General features: G+C 39.4%; 5 protein-coding genes across 8 annotated transcripts; 2 read left to right on the top strand and 3 right to left on the bottom strand.

The window, feature by feature from the left end:
- The first annotated feature begins 98 nt into the window (after nt 1–98).
- On the top strand, nt 99–18,823 carry Invadolysin (leishmanolysin-like peptidase, invadolysin). The gene is made up of 9 exons (XM_064694897.1): nt 99–1,036; nt 13,074–13,264; nt 15,327–15,357; nt 15,420–15,502; nt 15,575–15,686; nt 16,433–16,818; nt 16,869–17,282; nt 17,345–17,637; nt 17,699–18,823. Exons 1-9 carry the CDS (start codon nt 929–931, stop codon nt 18,151–18,153), a joined length of 2,073 nt encoding a protein of 690 aa, XP_064550967.1. The 5' UTR covers nt 99–928; the 3' UTR covers nt 18,154–18,823.
- Nucleotides 8,126–8,872, bottom strand: LOC135436858 (uncharacterized). The gene is made up of 4 exons (XM_064694613.1): nt 8,777–8,872; nt 8,573–8,719; nt 8,335–8,511; nt 8,126–8,284 (listed from the first exon to the last, which is right to left on the bottom strand). The coding sequence occupies exons 1-4, from the start codon at nt 8,825–8,827 to the stop codon at nt 8,126–8,128; spliced, it is 534 nt and encodes a 177-aa protein (XP_064550683.1). The 5' UTR covers nt 8,828–8,872.
- An 8-nt stretch (nt 18,824–18,831) lies between the features above and the next one.
- Nucleotides 18,832–20,870, bottom strand: LOC135437066 (zinc finger protein weckle). 2 transcript variants are annotated; one of them, XM_064694898.1, is made up of 4 exons: nt 20,643–20,870; nt 19,516–20,583; nt 19,111–19,460; nt 18,832–19,049 (listed from the first exon to the last, which is right to left on the bottom strand). In XM_064694898.1, exons 1-4 carry the CDS (start codon nt 20,832–20,834, stop codon nt 18,887–18,889), a joined length of 1,773 nt encoding a protein of 590 aa, XP_064550968.1. In that variant the 5' UTR covers nt 20,835–20,870; the 3' UTR covers nt 18,832–18,886. The 2 variants fall into 2 exon arrangements, with proteins under 2 accessions (XP_064550968.1, XP_064550969.1); XM_064694899.1 differs by having other exon boundaries at nt 20,663–20,846.
- A 1,320-nt stretch (nt 20,871–22,190) lies between these two features.
- Nucleotides 22,191–22,717, top strand: fit (female-specific independent of transformer). The gene has a single exon (XM_064695253.1). The coding sequence runs from the start codon at nt 22,237–22,239 to the stop codon at nt 22,597–22,599; it is 363 nt and encodes a 120-aa protein (XP_064551323.1). The 5' UTR covers nt 22,191–22,236; the 3' UTR covers nt 22,600–22,717.
- LOC135437311 (uncharacterized) lies at nt 22,611–25,761 on the bottom strand. Of its 3 annotated transcripts, none has more exons than XM_064695232.1 (3): nt 23,632–25,760; nt 23,370–23,579; nt 22,611–23,310 (listed from the first exon to the last, which is right to left on the bottom strand). In XM_064695232.1, the coding sequence occupies exons 1-3, from the start codon at nt 25,640–25,642 to the stop codon at nt 22,706–22,708; spliced, it is 2,826 nt and encodes a 941-aa protein (XP_064551302.1). In that variant the 5' UTR covers nt 25,643–25,760; the 3' UTR covers nt 22,611–22,705. The 3 variants fall into 3 exon arrangements, with proteins under 3 accessions (XP_064551302.1, XP_064551303.1, XP_064551304.1); XM_064695233.1 differs by having other exon boundaries at nt 23,149–23,289; nt 23,353–23,579; nt 23,632–25,761; XM_064695234.1 differs by lacking the exon at nt 22,611–23,310 and having other exon boundaries at nt 23,359–23,575.
- Nucleotides 25,762–25,796: the final 35 nt, after the last annotated feature.

The following is a 25,796-nucleotide window of genomic DNA, read 5'->3' as shown; positions in this document are numbered from 1 at the left end:
AGCAACTGTTGACGCAGATATCTCTACGATTATCGATAGTTCGATTATTTATCTCCGACAAACAACATCATTTGCTCATTCATTCAATTCGGAAGAGAGCGTCGACCAAGTAGGACGCTAACATCGCGACTGTGTCACTGTTGTCTACCCCCGCGTTTATTGTTTTTGTTTGATTATTATGTTGAATGAAAATGTTTGAATAAGTGTCATGTTATGATTAAAGTTGTTTTTCTATTAATCAATCAACAAATGCTGTATCAAACACAGCGTCTTTTAAAGCAGTTCATGAGAATTTGACATTTGCGCGATGTTGCTGTAACAACAAAAGCTACTGCAGGCAGAAATTGTGGCACTGCAGCGGCGAGTTGGCGTTTCGGCAGTTTGTGGACCTAATTCGCGGACGCGGACGCACCCACCCAAGTCCAAAAACCAAAGCCCCAATTCCAATTTGCTGTGTAACTAGGCGCGAGTGTGTGTGTGTGTTTGTTGAATGTGTGTGCGCGGGCGAGGCAGGGACAGGAGCATGGGCTGCCCAGCCGGTTTCGGTGCGCGAGTTAATTGACAAAAAAAATAAGCAAAAAACAACAAACAAAATAAATACAGAGAAAGAAGCATAAAGCGCATGAGCAAATAACGGCTAATAAAGCATGCAACAACAACAACAATTGAGAAACGCTGTAAACAAATGCTTAAATGTTTGTGCATGTACACACATACACACATATATTCATGCATGCTCCTTGTGTGTGTGCAGGTTTTCAAGTGAAACAATCCAACAACAGCAACAATCCTCACCATGCATACCAGGTATTGAGTGAGAGGTTCTAGCACATAGTTCTATAATTAGCTCGGAGCTAGCTCAGGGCATTAATTCCCACATAAACGCTTCAACACGCCCAACCCGTCCCGCCCACACATTGCGAGCGCCATGCAACGGTCGGAGCTGCTTCGTTTGACCATTCTTGCGTATTTCTGCTGCTGCTGGCTGTTAGTTAATGCGCACAACTGTCAGCATCAACATCCCAAAGCACACGAGGTGAGTACAAGAACCCCCCACACCCGCCCATTCAATGCTTGATTCGCCTCTAAATCCTTAATCTGCTTGCTTTTCCATTGTCCCTTTGGGTTATCGTGTGTGTGTGTGTGTGTGTACATGCGTGCGTGTAATCTTTCCACTTCATAAGAACGGCTCTCTCAATATAGAACTTTTAATTGCGCTCATGTACAGCTTAATTAGAGGGTTTAGCCTTAGCTTTAAATACGGCTGCTGCTCCTCAGTCATACACAAATTATATTTCAAGGGAAAAAAATTGTAATCAGCTTTATATTCAATTTTAAGTGTTGGCTTATGCAAACGGTTTTTTTGAGCAGTTGGCAACACTTGAGTGATTCATTGCTTATCGATAAGCCGTTTGGATATTTTCCTACAAAATTGATTTGCAAACTGTCAGGCAAGAAGAAGACATATGTATACCATAATTTAAAGATACTATTATTGTACTTAAAATGAATGGGATTATAATGTGGGGTGCAAGTAAAAGCCTGAGCGTGCATCTACAATTCCTTCTTAGTAAAAATACTTTTCTAATAAAACACATTTTATACAAAAACTTGATTAGAAATTTAGGTAAATGACAAGAATTAATTAAACATTCGATAATTTTTGGTTTTGTGTTTAATCAAAGAAATTATTATGCTTATCATTCACATACCTACAAATATGTAATAGGTGACAAATGTGTTATATGTTTTTCTGTGATTATGTTGCTTCCACAAAATAAAATTTTCAAATATCCACTTTTGATAATCATCAACGTATAAAGAAATATGTAACAAATTCCTTTTATTCCTGCGTTTATGGTAAAAGCGGACAAATTTACTAGGTCCGCGGAACTTTTACTTTAAAAGATATATTCTCAAAACTATAAACCTAGTTTTTACCACATTTACAAACTAGCCTGGGCTTCGAACCGGGACTTACATAGCTTTACTTACATAGCTTCACAACCAACACTGCCCTTAAAAAAGCTTTCGCAACACTGTGCATATATTTGGAACTAGTTCTGAACCGAGCTTAAACAGGTTTTGATAAATCTGTGAAATGATTATAATATTTATTGAATGCGTTAGTTGCTTACATTTGATGTTGATATATGATTTATACTTTAGTGACTTATGTGTACGGTTTGGGGGAGCAGCAGAGACCAAAGTTCTCACGCACAGCTCCGCGTGATGCTTTTGGCAATGCATTGACAAATCCATTGGGTAATCATACAGAAATTATAATTTGGTGCAGCCACATGCGATGCTAACGGCCCAGCGACTTAGCGGTTGCCAAACGCCCACAGCTCGAACCAGGCGAGGCTCCAACCGGCTGTGTGGCAGCAACTGCGACCCGGTTTAATGTCTGGGTCTGTCTGACACCTGTAGTGGCAACGCGACGGCCAAGTGCAGCGCCTGGCACATGTCGTTCTTAACTGCAAGCGACTTAAGTTTAATTGGCGCTCAATCATAAAAAAAGGTCACCGGCAATTGTGGAAAAACGGATCATTTACATAATTATCGTAGAGCTGGAGCTGGTTGCGCCTGATTCAAGTACTGAGAATCGAATTGAAACGTTTGAATATATCTGCATTATATTTCAGTAAAAGTCAGCAATAGGCGAATGGGAAAACCCCTCAAAAACACTGCGTGTTCTTAACGTATTAATACCCTGTAATTGTGAAGTGCACGGATATAAAGATGGTAAATGTATTAAAATATGACCTAACACTGAAACACGAGCAGGTTATCAGTATTGCTATGCTGCGATCCTTCCACCTCTATAAACTGGTATACAAACATCTTACCAATAGTTCCGAGCTTAAACTTGTTGAGAATTGTTACAACTTTTTCTGTTTCCATTAAAGTGTATTAGTAAATTCATCTGTCGAAATTCATCATCAAAAAATGTATATTAACGATGCAAAACGCGAATGAAAAATTCTTGTTTTATTGTCTACCACAACTTGTGGCAGGGTATCTACTGGCCGCCCACACTGTTGGGTTGAATACGCATACAATTATTTTAATGACTTGTAACTTGAACTGTTTCAAATGCAAGCATTCCGGCAAATGCCACGCCGCAATTGCCGCCCGCCCGGATCCTGACATGCGCGGTGATTGCACGGATTTATGCGAGTATTTAAATGCTGCAATAAATGCGGGCACTGCGGACGACTAAGTGCCGGACCCCCGACTCCGACCCCGCCAGCCATCCCATCCCATTCAAACCCGCAACCGTCGCATGCCCAGTGTTCAGTTTTAATTACACTTAAATAAATTAAACCAGGGTGACGGAGCAAATTGAAACATTTGTCACGTCTCTCAATAAATACAACAATTCTAACCGTGATGATGCCAGTTTAGCTGGCAATGTTTCATAAGTTATATCCTACCTAAGACAACGAATTTAAAATGAACAATACGAAGCTCAACCAAATACATAGGCTGTATAAGAGCTGTATTGATTGTTTCGTATACAATACATTTTCCAAATTATAATAATTCTAGTAATTGACAGCACGACCTCCTGGCTAGTTCAATAATTATACAAGTTTTTAAAAGTTGAAACCGGACTAAAATGAGTTTTTTATGTAAGGTTTGGATGATATATGAGAGGTGAAGACAATGTACGCCAAGCTCGTCAGGCGTTCAATTTTATGACTAATTCCTTGTGCTCTTTTCGATTTTTTCAATATATTTTATTTTTAAATACTCGTAAGAGTGAATTTATTTTAAATTTGCATAATAAGTATGTAAAATAAGCTGTTTTATTCTAAAACAAGAGTACTCTAGTCGGAAGGAGAGTATGTGTAGCATCCAAAATTGTCTAATTGTCCCTGAATGAACCATATGCCTAATTTGGTATATGGACTTTCATATAGAATAAACACATCCCGAATGTTTTACCATTTGAAAACTTTCGCCCGTTCCCTCATAAAAATACATTTTCTTTGCTATAGGCTTAAGCTCTTATATATACACACATTTGTATTCCACATATAAGACTTTAAATTTCATAAAAATCGGACAATAAACACCGAAATCAATTAAAAAATCATTTTCCATTGAGCAGAAAGAATAAGCAAATAAGAAGCCGGATTGTTTACAGCAGCAGCTTGGTTTGGGGCAGGGTATCTAATAGTTGTGCACTCCCCACTAGAGCACACTCATCTTCAAATGGACTTTAATAAATTGATGTTTTAGAAGCTCGTCGTTTGATCTAAAAATACATTTGTCAAAAGTTGTAATCTTTTCAAAGGCTTCTTTATAATTATGCCGCCTACTTATTTAATTTTGTTACTTTTGTATATTATTTCTTACTCAGTATTTGAAATAAGTCCCAGATACATAGCCTTAGCAATTGAGCAATGTCGTCAACGAAACTCAGTTAAAGGGCGTTTCTGCTCCGGTTCAAGTTGGTAAATAAAACCCGTAAAGGTTATTAAAACAGCCAACTTTGACCTCGACTCGTCTGCATAGATTTCTGTTTGTGCTTACTGCATTTGTTTGCCATTATAATTGGCAGTAGGTTGCAAACACATACACTCACACACACACACATACATACACATCTGTATGTCCGCCCTTGCAAATTGTGTCTCGTTTTGCGACTAGAAAGTGAGATACATTTCCAATTGTAACTGTAGCTGTAAAAATTGCTTTTGAATTTTTTAATTAAGATGTGCTTGCATAAACCATTTTTATACTCTACAGAGTGTATTATAAATTTGTCGCAAAGTTTGTAATGCACAAAGGGAAATAACTCCAAAATGGATAAAACATAAATATTATTGGTCAATATTAACATTCGTGCCAGTTATATCCGCCTATTTTTATTCTTATTAAACTCAATAAAACTTGGAATATATCCCTTTGTTTTTATTGCCTGCAGTGCATATGTGCATAAATAAACTTAGCAATTGCCTGCTTGACTTTGTTTTACTAATTTCAATATATTTTCACTTATTTCAACAATTACAAGCTCCAGTTCATAATTTGTTACACAGTATAAATCTGATGTATACTTGATAGAGTATTTAATAATCGGCGCAGCCATTTGTTACTTCTTGTTATACGCAGTATACTACAGAGTAGCTAAGCATATTGAAGGCGTTGTGTAAACAATCGGGCAAATAAACAAGTGCAAAAGATAAAATCGCCCAACTTATCTCCAGCTGAAGCTGTCTCTGTGTGTGTGCGTCTTTGTGTGTGTATGTGTGCGTGTGCCGGTTGCCAGAGAAACAAGTTTGTTGAAAGCCACCGATCAGTTAGTCAGTTAGTTGATTATGCTACATGGCTCGAGGCTAATTTTGAAACACACGCCAGGCCAATATTATGAATTAAATAAAACGCAACAAGTTGCCTTAATGACAACTGTAAATGATACGATGTTTGTGGGTCAGTCCATGCTATTGCAGTATTTCAAGTCGGTGGTAACCTTGAAAAAATGTCGCCTCTTTGTTTTGAGATGCAGCAACAACTCTCTTTCTGTTAAGCTTACAGCCTGCTCTCCCCGTCTCCTGCATGAGTAAATTCGCAAATTGCAAAATTAATTTCTGTGCATATTGAGTAAGCGTAAAATTGAATTTGAGTTTGTTCTCAAATAACGTTGGACTGCTGCCTGCTGCCTGCTGTAATGCAACGTGCCGTTGTGCGTTGCTGGGCGACATATGTACAAATAGCAAGCATTATGTGTACGTGCTGGATGAAGGACGACAAATTCAATAATCTACAGTTGGAGCGACTCGGCCGATTTCATTCAATTTACGTCAGTTGGCGACGCAAATTGAAAATAATTTACTGTAAAGATTGCCACTAGTAGAATTATGCGTTAAATTTGTGTAGTCCGACAACCATTTGATATTTGCGTACGTCTGTGTGTGGATGTGGTTTATTAATGCTTATTAATGTGCCTTTGTGTGGTATTCATGATTTTAATTAAGTAACATGTCCGTTGCGGTCACAATGTGAGGTAACAAATAAATTGAGCGCGAGAGAAGCAAATAAACCATAAACTAGCGCTGCATGCAAAATAGCCGCTGCTCAATAATGCATACACACATATGCACAAACATACGTGTGCACATATTGAGCATGTAAAGGAAACAACGCTAGCCGCCAGGGCTATAGCTGAGCTTGAGCGCCCAGAGCGAAAGTGAAAGCACAAATACTCACTCACTGCTTCACTCACTCGCAGGCAGTCAAGCTTGAAAGCTTCGATTGATCTGACCGGCGCGAGCATTGAACGCAGGTGACAGACGGCAGTGAAAAACTGCGGAAGATCGCCAAAGTGTTGACAAAAGGCACGACGGGGGCGAGAAAGAGAGAGGTAGGCGAAAAAATGTCGTCATGCTTGGCTTAGTGAACGAATGACAGATTGTCTGCCCGAAGCACGTAAATAATTACTCAACATAACGCCCGCGCGTCTCACTGCCCCCCGCGGCTGATCGATTCACTTGCTCAAATTAGCATGCGCAACTGTTAAATGCCCGGCGCCCGGCGCATGCGTGCAGCGGATCGTGTTTGCTATTTATGGGTGTTTTTTGTTGTTGTTGGCTGTTTGACTAAAAAAGCAAATACTGGAGGCAGCCAGGCGCAGCATACGGTACATTTCTCTTTTTGTTCCCTCTATTTGCCCCTATTTCGATTGCCTTAAACGTGAGTCGCATTTAAAGACTGGACACGCTCCAATGTGGCACGCAAAATAAATTTGTTAGATAGTCGCATTTTGTGTGTTAGTAAGCTACTTGAGCATTACGTCTTATCGCAGATTGAATAAGCATATTTTCTGTGCTTAGAAAGTGTGGCGGCAGCTCCTGCACCAATTCCATAATCATTTTCAGCATTGTTTGAAATATTTCAATAGGACATATGTATGTATATATGCTGCGATATTTTCAGTATAGATTTCCTTACTAAAAACGTTATAGTTTCTTGTTTAAGAAATTCAAATGCGGCCGTTTAACGTTAATTGGTAAGTTTCTCTTTTTATCTCTATTTTGGCTTGCTACATCTTTTTTTATCCGAACGCAATGTCATAGTCATTTAATTAATTGCTTTGAATTTGCAATGTTTATTAATGCGGCTCCTATTGAATGCGCGTCACATTAGCCTTAAATCAATGTCTAGGTCATGCTCCGAAATTTCCTTTACTCAGGGAAATTCCCAATATTATTTGTGATACTTAAAGGGATTATATCGTTCTTAGATCGTTCTTAGGACGGAGATATGTCGGCGAAAGTAAATTTATGTGATAATTTGGTGTCTCGCGTCTGCATAAAATGTATAGACCGCGTTTGGTTTAAAGGCTGTTCGTCCAGAAGAGGTATAAATATTCGGAAAAATAAAGAAATAAGAAAAAAATTAGAAAAATGTTTTACCGCAAAAGGAGCGTCCTTTAGGAAAGTTTTCATTGTATATAAATGCATTAATTACCTATTTTTTTCAGCCTATGGCAAATGATAATAAAAATTAAGTCAATATTAACTAGCTACATGACAAATTATGTATTAGTAAACATTTTACATTATCTTACCTCACCTTATTTTAGTTATGCCTGAAACTGTTCTTAATCATTAGCGATAATGCTAGTGAATAGTCGAATAATCGATTACTTTGATTAAATAAAACAACTGTAAATATAACAGAAAATCTTTTTTTTCTCTCTAATGTATTTTGTTTATTTCGAAATCTGGCATCCTGTTACTCAATGTTAGCAACTTTTATCAGATTGACAACAGAAAATCTAGTTTAAGATTATAAGAATCAAAATGAATTTAAATCTAGTTTAAGATTGGGTAGAATTAAAGGCTGACGGTTTTAATCATATCATAAATGGATTTATTCGTTGAGTATAAATCAGTTATACTAAACAATTAAAACGACCGCCATGAAAAAAAACAATAATAAAAAAGAATCAACTGATGTTTGTATTATGAAACGCATGAGTGAGTAAGGCGGAAATTATTTAAAATTACCTTCAGTAAGAAAAAAGCTACTTAAAAAAGAATTATATAGACAATCCGTATTCAAATACGCCCCATAAAATATAATTAAAATTTTAATTCTTAATCAATGGAATCTATTTGATATAATTTACCGAGCCATTTACTTGAAAGATCAATTGATTTTTCGAGTACCAAGATGTGTGTAATGCATATTGCCCGGCTTCGACGGGGAATCGTTTCATAATGCTCAGTTCATCCAGCTGAAATGCACCCAATTCCATATACGTATTCGCCTAAAGGGAACTAATGAACACAAAATTCAACGAGATTAAACCAAACTTACCAAAAAGGGACAGCTGTGATTTACATTTGTATAATCTTTGACGTAATAAAATATTATTGCGGGCAGCGGATGTCGATTGGGACTCTGAAAGAATTTACACAGATCCAATGTCATCGAATATAGAAACGGATGCCAACCGCCACGTTCACGTTTTAAAAATTTGAAGTTCACTTGCATCTAAGATTAAGTTTTTTGTATAGTATATTAATTGATCTGTTGCTTTAACAATTATACTTACTTTTGATATAGTTTCTTTCAGATGTACCTTAAGATTTAGCGAATTTTGAGTGCGATTAAACGCCCGAATGCGACATTCCTCAACAATTACGACTCGGGGAATATGAACGATGCATTCTAAGCTCTGGAATTTAAGAGATCCTACGACCTGTATGGGTTTTGGGTATTAGGTGACATTTGCCTGATTAAACTTGCTTGAACTCACCAAACCCAGTTTTAGTGTAAATAAAATAATAGCTAGATGTGTGCTCCTCATGTTGTCAATTCAAACTAAATTTTAAAGCCTATTGCAATATGGCGTAGAGTCGAATTACATTAACAAATATGAGATAAGAAAAACCAGATTAAACATTTTTGATACCCAAAACCACAAAAAGTAATTACACACAAATCATTAACAATAAAAACGTGTGTAGCATACTTCCATTATACATTTATTACTACGAATTTCCTAAGAAACGAAAAGTATATTCATTAGTTATACAGCTGCAGTGTTGTAAAACGTGTCGTTTTCTGTGCGTATAAGGAACGTCTGTATTTGAATTCGATTAAAGAATATTCTATTAATTGTTGTATGTTAAAAAATCAAGCAAAACTTAAATTCAATTTAAATTTACAAATTCAATCAACGTAAAAAATAAATCTGTTAATGATGCTTTCATCACTTAATGCTTGAATAAATTGTACCTATTCAATATTTCCACCAATCGCAAACAATATTTCGTTTCTGTCTGTATGTGTGTGTGTGTGTATGCATTTGTGTGAGTAGACAGGTGATGAAAATAAGTTCAAAAGGCTGTTATTAAAAATGTTTTCCATAAAAAGTTTGACAGATGTCAAATGCGAAAAATGTAAACCCTTTGTTACAAATTCAATTTCAAATATCGAGAACATGGACTACGCATGAAAATGTATTGTCAAACATTGTTAAGGTATTTTTAACGCTTATTATTGTGTGTTTTTTTTTTTGTGTTTTAAATAGTTTTTAATAATGGCTGATTTGCCAGATGTTCGATGAATTGCAAAGCCTGTCTGATTTCGCATTGCTGCAACATTTAAACAGCCAAGCAAGCGCACAGTGGGGCGAATCGCCTGAAAAGTAAATAATTGACACATTTTTTCGTTTCACTTTCCCACAATTTTCAATTGAATAATTCAATTTAATATATTTTTATAATTGTGTAATCTGTTTTGTTTCACGCGCTTCTCTTCTTCTTGTTTTAGTGTTCCCAAATTTACTTGTATACTAATATTGCTTTACAACACTAGATGTTGTGGTTATTGTCTTTTGAAAGTCTTTTGCGCAAAAAATATAAAATGGTGTTAAAATAGTAAAAAAGGAAGTTTTAATAAAATGATTTAAAAATATAATATGGTTAAATTAGGTTAATTTTTTTTAAATTCGGTTTGAGGCTAAAACAAAATTGAGCTCCGAGTTCGAATCGATTGGATTGACATTCGATTTGCAGCTTTATTTTACAATCCTTTCAAGTTTTATCGAACCAAAATTAAAATCAGACTAATTTTTAAGTTTTCGATAAATATATATTTTAACGATTTGCTTTGGATTATGTTGAAGAACTTTAGCTGTGTATTTTATTATTTTACTCCTAAATTAATTCGCAAATCCATTGTGCAACGATTGGCACTGGCGCTAAGAGCTTGCCACATGTTGCAGCTCGGTGGCTGCGGCAACGTCTGCCATCATCGAAGCGCATTGTGCGTCAGGTGCTGCGGCTCATCTTTCACCTGGCGAATGCTGCCGCAGAGCTCTGTGCAATTTGTGCGGTTGAAAGCGGTTTAACGGATTTCAATGCACAATTCGCATGCGAAACCACCAAAATGAGACGCAGTTGTAGGTTGTAAAAACCGATTGGGGAGGGGCGGGAAGGGGCGGCGGTGGGGTTGGGGGCAGGGCAGTAACACCCCTTTGAATAATATGCAAAGTGCTGTTCACTCTTGAGGGTCGTCACGATCTAACGAGGAGACTATTGTAATGTTTACTTTTGTTATCTAAATGATTTCCATACGTTCGGCAGTTGCGCAGTTGCACGGGGTTTTTTCTTCCCATCTATTTGCTCGGATTATAGACTTTGGAGTCCCCTTCAAACTACGCCACTGCATGTTGTCTTAAGATCAACGTGTTTTTCTCTTCTTTTCGTGATCGTTGTTCTTTTTTGCTGAATGGGAAAATATAGATAAATTGCTTGTATTGTTGTTGGGAAGTCTACGTGCATAGATATATACAATGTTTATGTACGTTTATATGGAATATCGTATACTCTCACAGAGGTTATTGTAAATTTATTGTGAAATGTGTAACGTATTCATAAAGCTTCTAAAGATGTCGTAGTCTGGCAAGCTTTCGTACTTTCTCAAGATATTTCAATCAATGTAATATTATATAATGTAATATACCCTTGTATAGGGTATTAAAGTTTTGTCATGAAATGATAGAGGGAGTCTTCTCCCACTCCATAAAGCATATAGTATATATTCCAGATCTGGATCAACAGCCATGACTGTCTGTCTGCCTGTTACATACGATCGGACAACTATATCATAGAGCTGCCATAGGAACGATCTGTCGAAAATGAAGGACTTGTAGAACAACCTTTTGTTTTCAAGATATCTTGTCCAAACTCGGCATTTATAAGTTTCTCCATGCTCCCTACATATATATGCAAAATCTTATCAACATCGGACAACTATATTATATAGCTGCCATAGGAACGATCCTACTGTCGAACAGTAGGTTCTTGTATAGCAAAAGATTCCGTTTCCTCTCTTTACAATTCTTACATATGTGGAAAAGGCAAATGTTTACAAGGAAAATATCCTTAATCTCTCGTTTTTTTTTAAGAAACTTTAACCAAACTTTGGCTTCAGCATATCGTAAAATCCTTATAACATTTGACAACTATATCATTTATATTATATTAGTATAAGATGTAGTTTTTGTATAGACAACTCTTTTGTGTTTTAAAATAACGCAACCAAAGTCAATAATTGAAGGCTTAATTTAATATATGTCATATGAGCCAAATCTTATCAATCTTATAGAAACTAGCTTTCATAAAAGAACAAGGCATAGCTTGGTCTGTCACAGACATTTGCAAGGGTATGTTATCTTCGGCATTACCCAGAACAAAAATTGTTCATTCTCATTATTTACAATGAATGTGCAGGTGTCTGGAAATGGCATTTAGCAGCATTTAGAACTCACATCTACTCAATCATGGTTCACGACCAGTCCCAGGCTGCAAAATTGTGCGATTAAGTTAATTTGAAAATCAAAATTGCCTTGTTTGCATTATTAGTTAACGATAATTAACTCATTAATTGCTGTTGTGCTGCTCTTTATTATTAAAGCAACCAGATAAAACGTTATATCACATGCAAGAATCTAGCTACATTTCACTTTCGTTTTTGCTTTCAATCTTCAGTGCTGGGGCGTGCGACATATATGTATCTATGTTCCTTCTATACCCTGTTGCATTTGCAGATGGGTAGAATGAAGTTGTGCAACTTTATGTTACATACAAAGCTAAACCCAAATATATTTGATTTATGTTTTTGGGACAGTCGAAGCTTATACGTCGGCTCTAGCATCGCATACCCAGACCTGGAATATTGTGATTTGTATATATGTAACTTTTAGAGCTCTCCCATTCCCTTTAAATTTGGAGAGAAATGGCCTTGATTTTAGGCACATGCACACATAAAGTTGCTATCTTTAGGCCCTGCAAACTAAACAACGAATAAAAGATATATACAAAAGTTTTTAAGGAATTTATTTTTGGCAAGCTGGAGCAGAAGGATGAATAGCTCGTGGCTCTACCACAGCATGCACATATTCAAAATGCTTAGATTTTAAAATCTTACCACATTTTGAAAGGTAATTGACTGAAAGATAAACAGAAAAGTTTTTAATGATTTAGCCGAAAAGGGTCTGTTAGTGCAGGGTATCTGCCGGTCGCAAACATTCAACTGGAGCAGTGAAGCGCAGCCGAAAGATTCTCTCAACAAATTTGTGCATAAGCGTTGAGTGTGTTGTTTGTTGTCCGGCCAACCATAAATTATAATAGGTAATCAGTCCAAATGGCTCGGCACGGTCTTTTGCATATTCATCAGGCTCTAATTTATGCACAATAATTGGCACATATTGCACAATGGCCAAAAACAAAGTGAAACAAACAAAAAAAAAAAAAATGGCAATAAAAAAACAAATTCGCGAAATAACAAAACTAACCCAAATCATTGACATTTCGATGTCTGAATCGTTCGACATTTTGGCGGGCAATTTAAAAATTAATTTCACTGCAATTTGCCCAATAGCCAATTATAGCTGCCTTTTCTCATTTTTCCTTTTCTGTGTGGCCTTTTGTGGCCATGTCGTCATCTCTAATTGTCTAATTGTCAAATTGTTGGCAACATTTTCGCTTTCATTTAACACAATATTTAAAGCAAATCCCCTAATTTCTTCTTCCCCCTCGTTACAGGTCGTCCACGGTGTGCGCATACAGCTGGCCCATCATGATGATGATAATGCCGTTAATGATGATGATGATGGCGTTAATGACGTGGCCAACTGGAACCCCCCGAGTCCAGCGGTGCATAGCGTGCGCCGGCGCAGCACTGTCGCCGATCAACCGCTGCGCATTCTGCTCGTCTACGATGAATCTGTTTACAGGTGAGCCAAATGGCCCCACGGCCACAGCTGCAGCTGCAGCTGCAGCTGCTGCTTTAAAGGTGCGAAAGGAAAAAAAAACACAAAACAAAGCAAACAATCAATCGGTTCGACTCGACTGCGATATACTTCGTTCGCAGTGTTATAAGCAAAGCTCTTAAATCGAACCGGTTTTAAGCTTGGCATTCGAATATCTTTTAACTGTGAACCGAATCAGTTGTTTATGGAAACAAGTCATGCCTAAACTAAGCATCATACTATTTAAATGTATGATAAGCCAGAGTTTGAACCAAAATCTGGTTCGAATCGTGAACTGAACCGAACAATAAGCCCCGTAAATAACACCTTAAAACAGTTGAAAAGAATCTTCTTCTTCTTCTTATTAGCATAGTGGATATCAAATTGTATATCCATGCTTTCGAGCGGAAACTTAAGGAATATACATATATATCTAAAGAGGAGTTTGCCAGCAGTTCGCCGGCTCTGAAGATTTTTGCAGATGTCAGTTTATGAACTAATCAAACAACGCGTATAAATATTTAGAAAGTGCAAGCTTCTAACTTCAAGACCTTGCATAAAACCAATATACTCGTCCACCAATTGCGAACAGAGTATTTAAATAAAAATTGGCTCTAATTGCGCTTTAATGGCCAACTGTTTACCATTCGACGTTCGACTGAGCCGAATGTCAAGTTAAAGCGTCGCCGGACCGTTAGCCATTTGGCTTTCATTGAGCAACATCTGAAGCCAAAATTGGTTGAGCTTAAGGCTAGCTGCTCCGATTGCGGCACACTTTGACTTGGCTGCGATTGAAAATGACGGCTAAGCGGGCAAAGCAAAGCCAACACACAACGCCGCGCCGATGCCGCCGTTCATTACCAATGCCAAAGCGCAAGGTCAGTTCCAGGAACGGTTACCTTAGCAGCACATTTCGCATGTACTCTGCAAAAGTGAGCATACGCCAAATGACAATCGGTTGGTTCAATCGAAATAATCGACAAAACTTGATCTGAAAACATGTTGAGTGATGTGAAGAATAAAAAGTGTTTACACGAATTTAATTCAGCTAATGACCCATCAAAAGCAATTAGAAGATCTCTAGTGCCCGACTAGCAGATACCCTGCTTTCGCTAAACTGCCGATACAAGCATTCCATCTTCTATCTTTATGAAATTTATATAGTATAACTAGCTGGCCTTACCCGGCCAAATTGTAGCTACTTATCAATTTTCCACGTATATTCCGCGCGTGGAACTCCACGTTCAAAGTTTTATTTAATACTAGCTCGTATATCCTGGCCTTGCCCGTGGCAAGTCTTGTGCTTAAGATTTTAGTTATAGTGTGAAGCTTGAAACCGATATGTAAACTTTCATGAATTTATCGCATTTTCAAGCGTTGCAACGTACAAAACTTATTAAATAAACCTTTATAAAGTTCCTTGAAAATGAGTTTGATCCGATGTAAAGCAAAAAAGTTGCAAATTTGCCGCCAAATTTCCACAGTTACGGGTGGAATTACCCAAAATCGCTGTAACACGTATTGATTAATTTCTTATATTTTATGCTTTGAAAATACTTTTGGAGTATATCGGAAAAAACCTTAAGCTTGGGCCAAAACATGTTTGATTAGCATTTTCCATCGAGGAAGCCTGAAAGAGTGTGAAACACGATCCACATTTATTTAATAAAAATTCTTTGATATGAGTTTGAAACCCAGCAAACTTTTCTCTCTTCCACCGAGGAGGAAAGGATTTTCCGAAAAGTGTGAAACTTCTCAAATGATTTTGAACATAGATCTTTGAAAAAGAGCTTTACGCGGAATAGAAAGTTTTATACGAGCGTTTTTCGTACTTTTTCCATACTTGCGGGTGGAATTTCCCGAAACCCCATCTTAGATGCAAGCCAAATCTATGCCTTAGTTCGTGTTAAACGCGAACTAATATTTAAATATATATTACCAAAGTATTTAGTATTATTTTGCGTTAATCTATTTAATAAACAAGCAATTCTCTGAACTCTATTAAAGTTAACTAATCGCCATTTATTTGATATTTATGTACTTACAGATTAGAAGAGGAACAATTTAATTTAATCAATGTAAGCTAGCTTGTTGTAATCTTAAACGAAACAATTTAATAATACTCGGATTACATTTGCAGGACACGGTGCTACCCGAGGCGGTGCAGTTCTGGGAACAGGCGTTGATGGTGCGCGAGACCAAGGGCGTAATACGGCTAAATCGGTGTGTAATAGCTACGAGCACTTTGTAACTGAATCGTTATACGAGCTTACACTTTTTGGTTATTACCTATAGCAAATGCGACAGCACCCAGGTGTATGTGAAGAATGGCCACACCCACTGCATTGACCACTGCAAGGCGACGACTATGTGCGGCGAGGTGCAGGTACCCAACGAGCATCTGGATGTGAGTCAAGCACCTTAATTTGCAATATAAACGGGTATTCACCAGGACCGTGTCACGTTTCCAGCTTCAAATTTTAAACTTAATTACATTTCAATCACAATTACCAATTTTTACGTAGACTTTGACATTTCATTGACATTTGAGTCAGTCTACCAATCAGTCATTCAATCAGTCGAGTATTTTAATTCTTTATTAAACAATCAAATCAATGTCTTTCAGTTAATTACTCAGTCGCACACTTAATCAATCAATCAGTCAGTTAACCAATCAGTCTTTGCGTCTATTACTCAGCTAGTCAATCAACAAATTAATCAATCAATCAATCAGGTTATCAATGAGCACATCATTCAATCAATACGATTATCAATCAACCCATCACTTAATCAATCAGTTAGCCATTCAATCAATCAGTCAGTTAGCCAATCAGTCTTTGCGTCTATTACTCGGTTAGTCAATCAATAAGTTAATCAATCAATCAATCAGGTTATCAATGAGCGCATCATTCAATCAATAAGATTATCAATCAGCCCATCACCTAATCAATCAGTTAGTCATTCAATCAATCAGTCAGTTAGCCAATCAGTCAATCAGTCTTTGCGTCTATTACTCAGTTAGTCAATCAATAAGTTAATCAATCAATCAATCAGGTTATCAATAAGCCCATCACTTAATCAATCAGGATATCAATCAGCCAATCATCATCATATTAATAATTACTGATTCCTTCTCTCCATTGCCATTGTCAGGTGTGCCGCGTGTGCAATAGCACGGGTCAGAATTGCCGCATTGATAACAGCACAAAGCCTGGAGATGGAATAGAGAATGCTGACTTTGTCTTTTATGTTTCGGCACGACAGACACAACGCTGCTTCAAGGGTCTGACCGTGGCATATGCGGCTCATTGTCAGCAGGAGGCGCTGCTGGATCGTCCCATAGCGGGCCATGCAAACCTGTGCCCCGAGAGCATCAGCACCAAGCCGCAAGAGCTGCAGACCTTGATATCTACAGTGAAGCATGAGATTCTACATGCGCTGGGCTTCTCGGTTAGTCTGTACGCCTTTTTCAGGGACGACGATGGTCGACCGCGTACGCCGCGCAAGTCCGACACGGGCAAGCCCTATTTGAATGAAAAGTAAGTGGTAAAAGGTGTTCAAAATAAATATATGCTTAATGTATCTTCAGATTGCAGATTCATCAGTGGAGCAACGAAACCATACGCAAAGTGGAGCGTACCAATTGGTCTGTGCGCGGTGGTCATGTGACCAAGGTGGTGGACATGATGGTCACGCCACGTGTGGTTGCTGAGGTGCGCGCCCACTTTGATTGCAATAAGCTGGAGGGCGCAGAGCTGGAGGATCAGGGCGGTGAGGGCACCGCCCTCACACACTGGGAGAAACGCATACTAGAGAACGAGGCAATGACGGGCACACACACCCAGTCGCCAGTCTTTTCGCGCATAACCCTGGCGTTGATGGAGGATTCGGGCTGGTATCGTGCCAACTATTCCATGGCCACGCCGTTAACCTGGGGCAAGGGTTTGGGCTGCATGTTTGCTATGCGCAGCTGCAAGGATTGGATCCAAATGAATCATGATCGGTGAGTGGCCGTCTGGCTTAGCCGTGACTCATTTACTTATATCTACTCTCTACTCTCCGCAGAGGTCGCTCCATACATCCCTTCTGCTCCAAAGTCAAACAGGATCCATTACAAACAGAATGCACGGACGATCGCAATTCTGTAGCGCTATGCAATCTCATCAAGCATGAATACGAGCTACCCAAGGTCTATCAGAACTTTGACAGTCTGAACAACATAAAGTCCGGTGAGGAGGGCTACTATGGCGGCTCGGTTTCCCTGGCGGATCACTGTCCTTATATACAGGAGTTCACCTGGCGTAGCAAGAACATTATAGTGCGCGGCTCCCATTGTCGCTTCGTGGAAAATAATCCTAGTAAGCTGTCGAATTCCATTTATAATGAATGAAAGTGCTGATGAATTGATTTCTATTGCAGAGCCCGAAAAGAATTTTGCGCTAGAGAGCTACGGTCATGGTTCCAAGTGCTTCGATCACAGCGAATCTATGTGGGAGGAGCGCTCCTGTCATCAGACGCGTGAGTGGCAGCATTGGGGCAGCGGCTGCTACAAATACAGTTGCTTCGATGGCCGCCTCCACATACTGGTAGGCAACTATAGCTACAAATGCTCGTTTCCGGGCCAGAAACTTTCCATACGCATTGCAGCTAATGATTGGCTGCATAAGGGCGCAATAATGTGTCCACCTTGCCATGAGCTGTGCGGCGCGCATTTTGCCGCCGAGGGCAAACAATGCCGGCCGAGCGAGGAGCCCGACCCACTCAATAAGTATCCACGGGATAATCTTGAGTGCGGCGCTGGAGCACAGCGTCCATCTGTGGCCATACTCAGCGCTGTGCTCTTAGCTGTGCTGAGCTATGCTAGACCTAGTTAAGTCCTTGAATCAGGCACCGTTAAATGTTCTATATGTTTTAGTGAAATTTGTAAATTCTTTTTGTACAATATGCTCAATTTGTCTAACTGTAAGTCGTAAATGTAATGTCCCTCACCCTCAATATTAATGTGTAGCTATATATATGTCTATATATATATTTGTATTTGTAATTGTATTTTATCCCGATATGTGATCTTTACTAAGGATATGCTGAAACGTTATATTCGAATCGGGTCCAGGCCATTTAACTTTGTTCTTATGAAAGGTTTTCAATATGACGTCTAAGCACAGCTCTTTAGTTATTTTTCTTCTGCGCTGATTCTGAACATTCCAAAGTTTTGACGTTATTATTTACGCAACGAATAGTCACAATCCCAACTATTGTCCATAATAATAGATGTGATTGTGTCTACAGCAACATTTTATTATTTGTTATTGCATCTACAAAAGTCTTTGTTATTTATTTTTTCGAAATTCGTGAATTATCTTGTGATTTATATGTCGGTTTTTTTGCCTAAGCTTGTTTCGGATGTGTGCTCGAGGCATGCCAATTTTTGGCAGCCTAGCAGCAGCATTTAGGATTTGTACAACCACCCTGAAAATAATCAATTTTCATATTCTAGTATCTAAGCTAAATTTGTGAATAAAATCTATTATATATATATGGAAATGTACAAGTATTTAAAACAATTAGACTTTATTCAAATATGTTGCTTTTGGGAGTGTGTGTCATTTAGGGGCACTCCTCCACAATCTCGTAAAGAACCTCATCATCAGCTGCCGCCTCCAACTCATCTCCGGATATGATGTCATTTGTTGGGTCTGTGATCTCCTCCGTGACCCTTACACGCATGACAGCCGTGCCTGCTTTCGCTGGTTTTTTGACACGCTTGGAACTGTAGAATATGAAAATTATATCAATAAAGGCGAATATAAAGTTGGCCCCAGTTGACTCACGCTTCGGTCAGCTCCGTGATCATTGGCAGGAGAGTGGAGCGTATAACACCACGTGCCTCTTCCTCGGCGAGCTCCTTGGGATGCGTTTTACGCTTGTGCATGCGACAATTGGAGCCATTCGAAAAGTCCTTGCCACAAAAATTGCACTTGTACGGCCTAATGCCCGTATGGAGTATCAGATGTGCTTTCAAAGTTTTGCCACGCTTAAATGCAGCACCGCAGACATCACATTTGTACTGTTTGGCGTCCGTGTGGACTAACTTGTGCATGTTAAGAGTGCGACGTGTGTTGAGCTTTAAGCCGCAAACATTGCACTTGTAATCGTTATTTGTGTGCGTGTCCGAGTGTATCTGCAAAAAAATTGGGATCAGTAGAGATACTATATGTATGCAATGCAACAGTCACCTTTAGCCTAGCCTTGTTTTTGAAACTTCTAAAACAGATCGGACACTCGAAAGGACACTCATCGGTATGAACCAGCTTGTGCTCGTTGAGTGCCGTGATTGTTTTCATGGCTTTTCCGCAGCAGTCACAGATATACGGCTTTATATTCTCATGTATCGACGATATGTGCCGCTTGAGAGCTCCGGCTGTTGTAAAAGACTTTGGACAGTAGCTACAACTATTCTCCGTCTTGTCCTTGGCATGCAAATGGGTACGATAATGGGCAGTTAACTGAATCTCTGTCGCAAAGAAGGTTTGACAGCGTTTGCATTCCAGATTGTGTTTATCTGTGGGCACCAGGCCATGAAACACGGCCATATGACGTTTATAGGCCAATTGATTCTTATAGCCTTTGCTACACGACGTGCATTTGTATTGATTGTGTCCCCCATCGACATCTTCGTGCTCTGCCATTGGAATCTTGCTGAATTCATCGGTTGCTTCGACATCCTTTTGTATATCTTCATCATTTGTAGATGTCGCTGATGTTCGTGCATCAGTTTCAGCATCGTCCTGATTAGGATTTGGCTCCAGAACGACCTGTGCATCTTCGCTTGATGCTTCCTGTTCTACGAACGTATTAAGCGTGGTTGATGCTGGCTCAAAGTACTCCTTGTCCGTGACATCTTCTTGCTCAACGTATGCCTGCTCTGTCGTCTCTTCGTTTTCGGCGTATGACTCGTAGGCGTTTTCCTCATCATGATCTACGAATGGCGATTCATCGATGTCGGCCATTTCAGCAGCTTCATCAATTGCCTCGACCATTTCATCGACAATGTATTCAACCGACTTTTCAACTGCACACTCCAAGGTCGCATCCTTCGAAACAATGTGTTTCCATTCTTCTGCTTGCAAGCCACATTCCCTACGCAATTCGTCATAGTCTAAGGTGACCTGTGATCCGGCCTGATGCAGTCGGCTAAACAGTGTTTGAACCCGACTAACTCGGTCGGAGAATTCGATTAGATCCTCTACCAGCGTGTAGCATTCCTTACACAAGGCATTACTCAGTTCGTCCTCCATTTTGATCTGTTTAATTACAAGCGATCAGCGACTTTTGAAATATGCAAAATATGACAAACATTTACATTGATCCAGAAGTATTTACCAATGGCCACGGCCAGAACGCTCGTCCACGTTTGATCACCGTTTCGGAAATACACATTTACGTTGTCCGGATGTTCTTTGGCGCAGAGTCGACACCAACGGTGCCAGCTGGATGCAACTGTGCGCGTTAGCGATTCCTCGGCTGCACTGCTAACAGTTTCACAACCCGTCATTATTTATGTTAAATTAAAAAAAAAGGCAAAATAATTTTAATATACAATTCACTATGTTGTGTTTGGTTCAACAATCGATGTTCGCGCTGGTATCGATACCTTTGGTCACCCCCGCTGCCCGAAACGACGATGTGCGTCAAACTAGCGGCGATGACTTAGCGTCGATTTTTGGTACTTTGTATCGGAAAAGGAATCGGTCACTTTTAAATGCATTTATTTATGTTTTTAAGCACAAAACCCAATAAATTTGAATGCAGAATTGCAAAAAATTAAATTTTGTACTGTCTACATTCATTTGTTTTGGAGTTTTAGTTTATAATATGGGTATACCAAGGCGTTAATTAGGTTTCCACCATTCTCTATATATTTTAATTCAGGGATAATGGCCTCAAAATCCTTGAAATAATTATAAAAATCGATCAGCATGTTTTTAAGATATTTGTACAACAGTGTAGCAACCTCGTTGCTAGCCCCATGCAAAATCTCCGAAAAAAATTAAACTTGCACTTAAACCCTAATATCTTTTCTCAGGGATGATGGCTCTCAATGCACGCTATACCAACTTCAAGATACATGTTTCGGGAAGCCCTACGCATTAATTCTAAACAAATCGGTCAGCCAGTTTTTTAGAAAAATAATAAAATGTAAACACACCTCATGTTGTTCTTTCAAAAGGCCTATCGAGCTACTAGCTCCAACGGGTACCAAACCACTGCTTGGAATCAGTGTTGAATAATGTTATACAGTATTAAGCGAGAACAAATTAATTCAAAATATTTGTATATGTGAAAGAAATGAAGTTATAAATGAAATAATTGGCATTTTACAATAAAACATTATTTTTGCTAAATAAGGCAACAATGCATTAAGTATTTATACACGGTATAATATTTATCTCTGATAATGGCCTTAAATGCACGGTAGTTTAACATATAGATCGCGAATTATCAATCATTTTGCATTTTACATCAAGAAAATCGTCCAGTCAGTTTTTAAGAAAAGATCATTTTTCTATTTATGCCCCATAATTAATACAAAAAAACTAGCTGGCAATATTTACTTAACATGTTTATTCATCAAATTGGCGGCAATTTTTAAACATATTTCTACCAAACGGTGGCAATATTTTTTTATAAAGATGCAGATGCAAAAACAGGTGGCAATATTTGAAATTCCTCATTCAGAATTGAGAAACGCGCATCAACTAGTTTTAAATACTTGCACACTAGCGATAAGAACTGCAAGTGTCAGCAAAATCAATATCGGCCATTCAAGGTGCAAAGCCCTAGCTTAACAAAGCACTGCAAATTCAGCAAAATATTCATAGATTATCAACCGTATAAAAGCCAGTGGCAATAGTGCTAATCAGTAGTTGAGTTTAGCATTCATTAATTTTCACATAATGCGTCTCTCGTACATTGTTTTGCTTGTCTGTACATTTGCCCTGGCTAAGGCCGGCACGTGGCGTCAGTCACAGGACTATAATACGAGTGACGAGGAGGTCCGGCCAAGCTGGACTCATAGGCACTCTGAGATGTGGCCCTGTGATGTCGCTGATTATCCAGAAGCCTATCTGCTGATACACAAAGTTGAGAAGCGTCTGGAGCGCATAGACAACGAGCAACTAAAAACCAGAATTGTGGACTATGTGGTGGGCCAGCTGAGAGAATGTAAGACAGGCAATGACATGGACGAGCACTGTGTCAAACGCTCCATTGGCTATGCCATGTCCTTTATAAACCGCAACAAAAGGCAACAGCTGTAATGTAATGTAAAATAAACAAGAAACTTCTTATATATCAAAATAAATGAATACATAACATAGAAACCAAACTGTAATTAATAAAGTTACTAGTGTGTCGTCTAGCCGGTTATTTGGGTAATTCCGATTCTTGTCGTTCCATCTCTATTTTGGAATATTTGCTTTTTGTATATAATTGCTCCTTAAATCGTTCCCTACGCGCGTCGTCTAACGAAAAACGACGCAGAATATCCCGCCTATCAAAAATTGACATTGTTATGTCCTGACAATCCCGTGACGGCTGACAAAAGGTCCAACTGCCGAAAATGGTGTCTATGCAACCACATCGACGACAAAAGCCCAAAAAGGTTCCCATCAAATTCGAGTTTAACTTGCGACAGGTTATCGATATTGGCCCACCTAAAGTATTGACCGCTTGACCCGTGAATGTCCATTCCGTAAGGTTATCCATCATTTCATGCGGACGTGGTGGCAGCGTCTCCTGTATGGTTACATTAAGCTCTCTCATTTGAGATGTTTCGAAGCGCTGCTTGATTTCTATTGGGGTCAATTTAACACACTGCCGCCAAAGTCGATTGGTGTCGGAGCGACGCAATTTGGGCTGGGAGCACTTCGGCTTCACTTCCGGCACAACGATCTTGTTGTCGTCCCTAATATTGATGCGAACGCTTAATAGTAGAGACTCCCAGGAGCCTGTTAATTCACAGGGAGCACCTGATACGAGTAGAATTTAAAAAAAATATGTGCATTTCAAACCTTAGTTGTCTGCTAACCGTCAGTTGGATCGGCGAAGCAGCATGGCAATTTGTCTGCTGACCCCTGATTTAAATTGGAATCTTGCATACTCTGTAGTCGATTTAAAATCTTCTCTAACATGGGCGCTAAATTGGACGCTGGTCCCTGTTGGAAAGCTACTGTGGCTGAGCCCGCAATCTTGGGGCTAGATGCTGCCATTGGTGATTGGCCTCCGTTGGTCTGGCTTGCTTTTTAAAAATCTTTGTCAGCTAATAATGTGCCAAATGCCAAACTACTTACCTAAGTTGGCCTGCAGTGGATAGGTTCCCGAGGCAATTGCCTGAACACCGCCAATGCCACTGGACGAGGCAATACGCTGAGCCATCTCCACGGGCGACACATTCAATTGCTTCGCCATATTCTCAATCATTTTGCCGCCGGTTTCTTGCGCCTGCCCAAGCTTATTGACGAGCACTTCCGGAAAAGCCAAATTGGCGGGCGTGCTATCAAAACCGCGCTTTGCGGTTTTTCTCACATTCATCGAACGATGCTTGGCCTGGAACACTTTGAGTATGTGCTGCAGCTGCTTTTGATTCTTAATAAATGAAGCGGAATGTGTCGCATTTTTATGCGAAAAACTTTTAGCGACTGGCTGCTCACTTTTAACCTTTGACTTAGTTTTGGGCGTCGCATTTGGTGCACGGCTCTTCATATTGATTATAGTTGGGTTCATCCTGCCCATGGATGCGGACAATATCTGCGGCTTAACAACTTTAATTTTTTTTTTACTTCCGGGCCTTATCAAAGGCACATCATTCCAAACCATCTGCCTGTGCTTTGAGTTCGATAAATAATATGGTTTTAGGCCGCCATTCAGCTTATTCTCATTGTTCATCTGCGTACTCGTGCTCTTCTCCTTTGTGCTCCTGCCAATTTCAGATACACACGAATTGACCACGTCGGCCAAGCTGGCACTTTTCATGGCTGCACAATGGCAGGGAGTCAGGCCATTCGATATTTTGACCGTATCCCCTTCGAATGCCAAGTTGGTGTGTCTTGTGGCCTCACAATGACATGGGGTCAGTTCCTTGGATATTTTCGGTCCACTACTGTCGACGGCCATGATCAGCGATTTGGCAGCATCGCATTGACATTGGGTCGGCTCATTGTGCTTTCCGGCTGAACTACCATGGAAAGATAGCTTCTCTTCTGTGCCAAGGGATTTACGTGGATGCTTGTGTGCCTGAAGAATACCATTCAGTTTTTTCTTGTACTCTTCATAAAGGCCGCCAGTCTTCATGCCAGGTGCCACATTGGGAGCCAAGCGTTTAAACATTTTTGAGGATCGGCCGCTAATTCTTTTGTTTTTCTCTTGATTTTGACTAGCTGGCGCTAGATTATCGTTTACATTTAGCTTAATGGAACCGATGAGACTTTCTTTTTCCGGATTCATTTCATCATTGATTGCCTTGACAATTTCATCCACCGGATTCGACTGCTTCAGATTCTCAACAACGTTCATTAGCTCGTTAAGTGCATTTAATCGAAAGGGCCTGGCCGGAAATGTATTCTTCTGCCCAAGCAAATTGTGTCCCCTCGACTCCGGTATAGGCCTTTTCCAGGCATTCACAAAATCCTGATACACCCGATTCAGTTCTGCAATGCGGAATTCAGCTGAATCCATTTGAGCTTTTTTGCCCTGAGGCCTTGCACCTCTTCCCAAGTCCTTTTCGGAATCCCCCTTTGTCTCGGAAGGCACATCAATTTTAACTATAACCATGCCATGCCTTGCCGGATTTTTCGACTTCCCCTTATCGTTCTGTTCGTCCTCCACATCATTGAGTTTTTCAATCTTCACACATTTACCATTCGCCCCCTCCCGATCACCAGTTGCATCGAATATAGTTTTTGTTCCATTTGCCTTAACTTGAAGTTCCTTACTTATTGTTGCTGCCTTCACTGTATTATTCAATCCTGTAGGTTCCTTGAGAATTTCAACACTTTTGCTAACCGAATCATCATCCTCCTCGTCTGCCACAGCTCTTCTCTTGCCTAGTTTGCCCACATTAAGTTTGACATCGGAGACACCCTCCTTCAATAGCACCCGGTATGCAGTGTAGAGCCGGGGTATATTGACTTTGCTGCCAGACATTCGCTTCAACGTGGCCGTCTGGCTCTGGGGTAGATTGGCTGGCGCACTAGCTATCTCTTTTATTTTGCTATCGCTGTTTGAGCTGGGAATCGAGAGAATCAGCAATAGGTAGATGGTTGTTATTCGAAGCTCGTGCTGCAGCTCATGCCAAGCAGACATCTCATTTTGTGCCACCAATATAATTTAAACATTTGGCAAGCAGCACCATAAATTTCAAATTTTTCAAGCGTAGTGTACAAATATTTTCAGATCCTTTGAAAAAACGTTCACTGATTATCAGACATATAACTCATAACTAGGTATATATAAAAGA

This window comes from Drosophila montana, unplaced genomic scaffold, assembly GCF_035044405.1.
Source record: "Drosophila montana isolate Dmon_TW-CO22-7 unplaced genomic scaffold, ASM3504440v1 contig_3733_1, whole genome shotgun sequence".
NCBI lineage: Eukaryota > Metazoa > Arthropoda > Insecta > Diptera > Drosophilidae > Drosophila > Drosophila montana.
The sequence above is the reverse complement of the archived record's forward strand: the minus strand, read 5'-3'. Positions and strand labels throughout refer to the sequence as shown.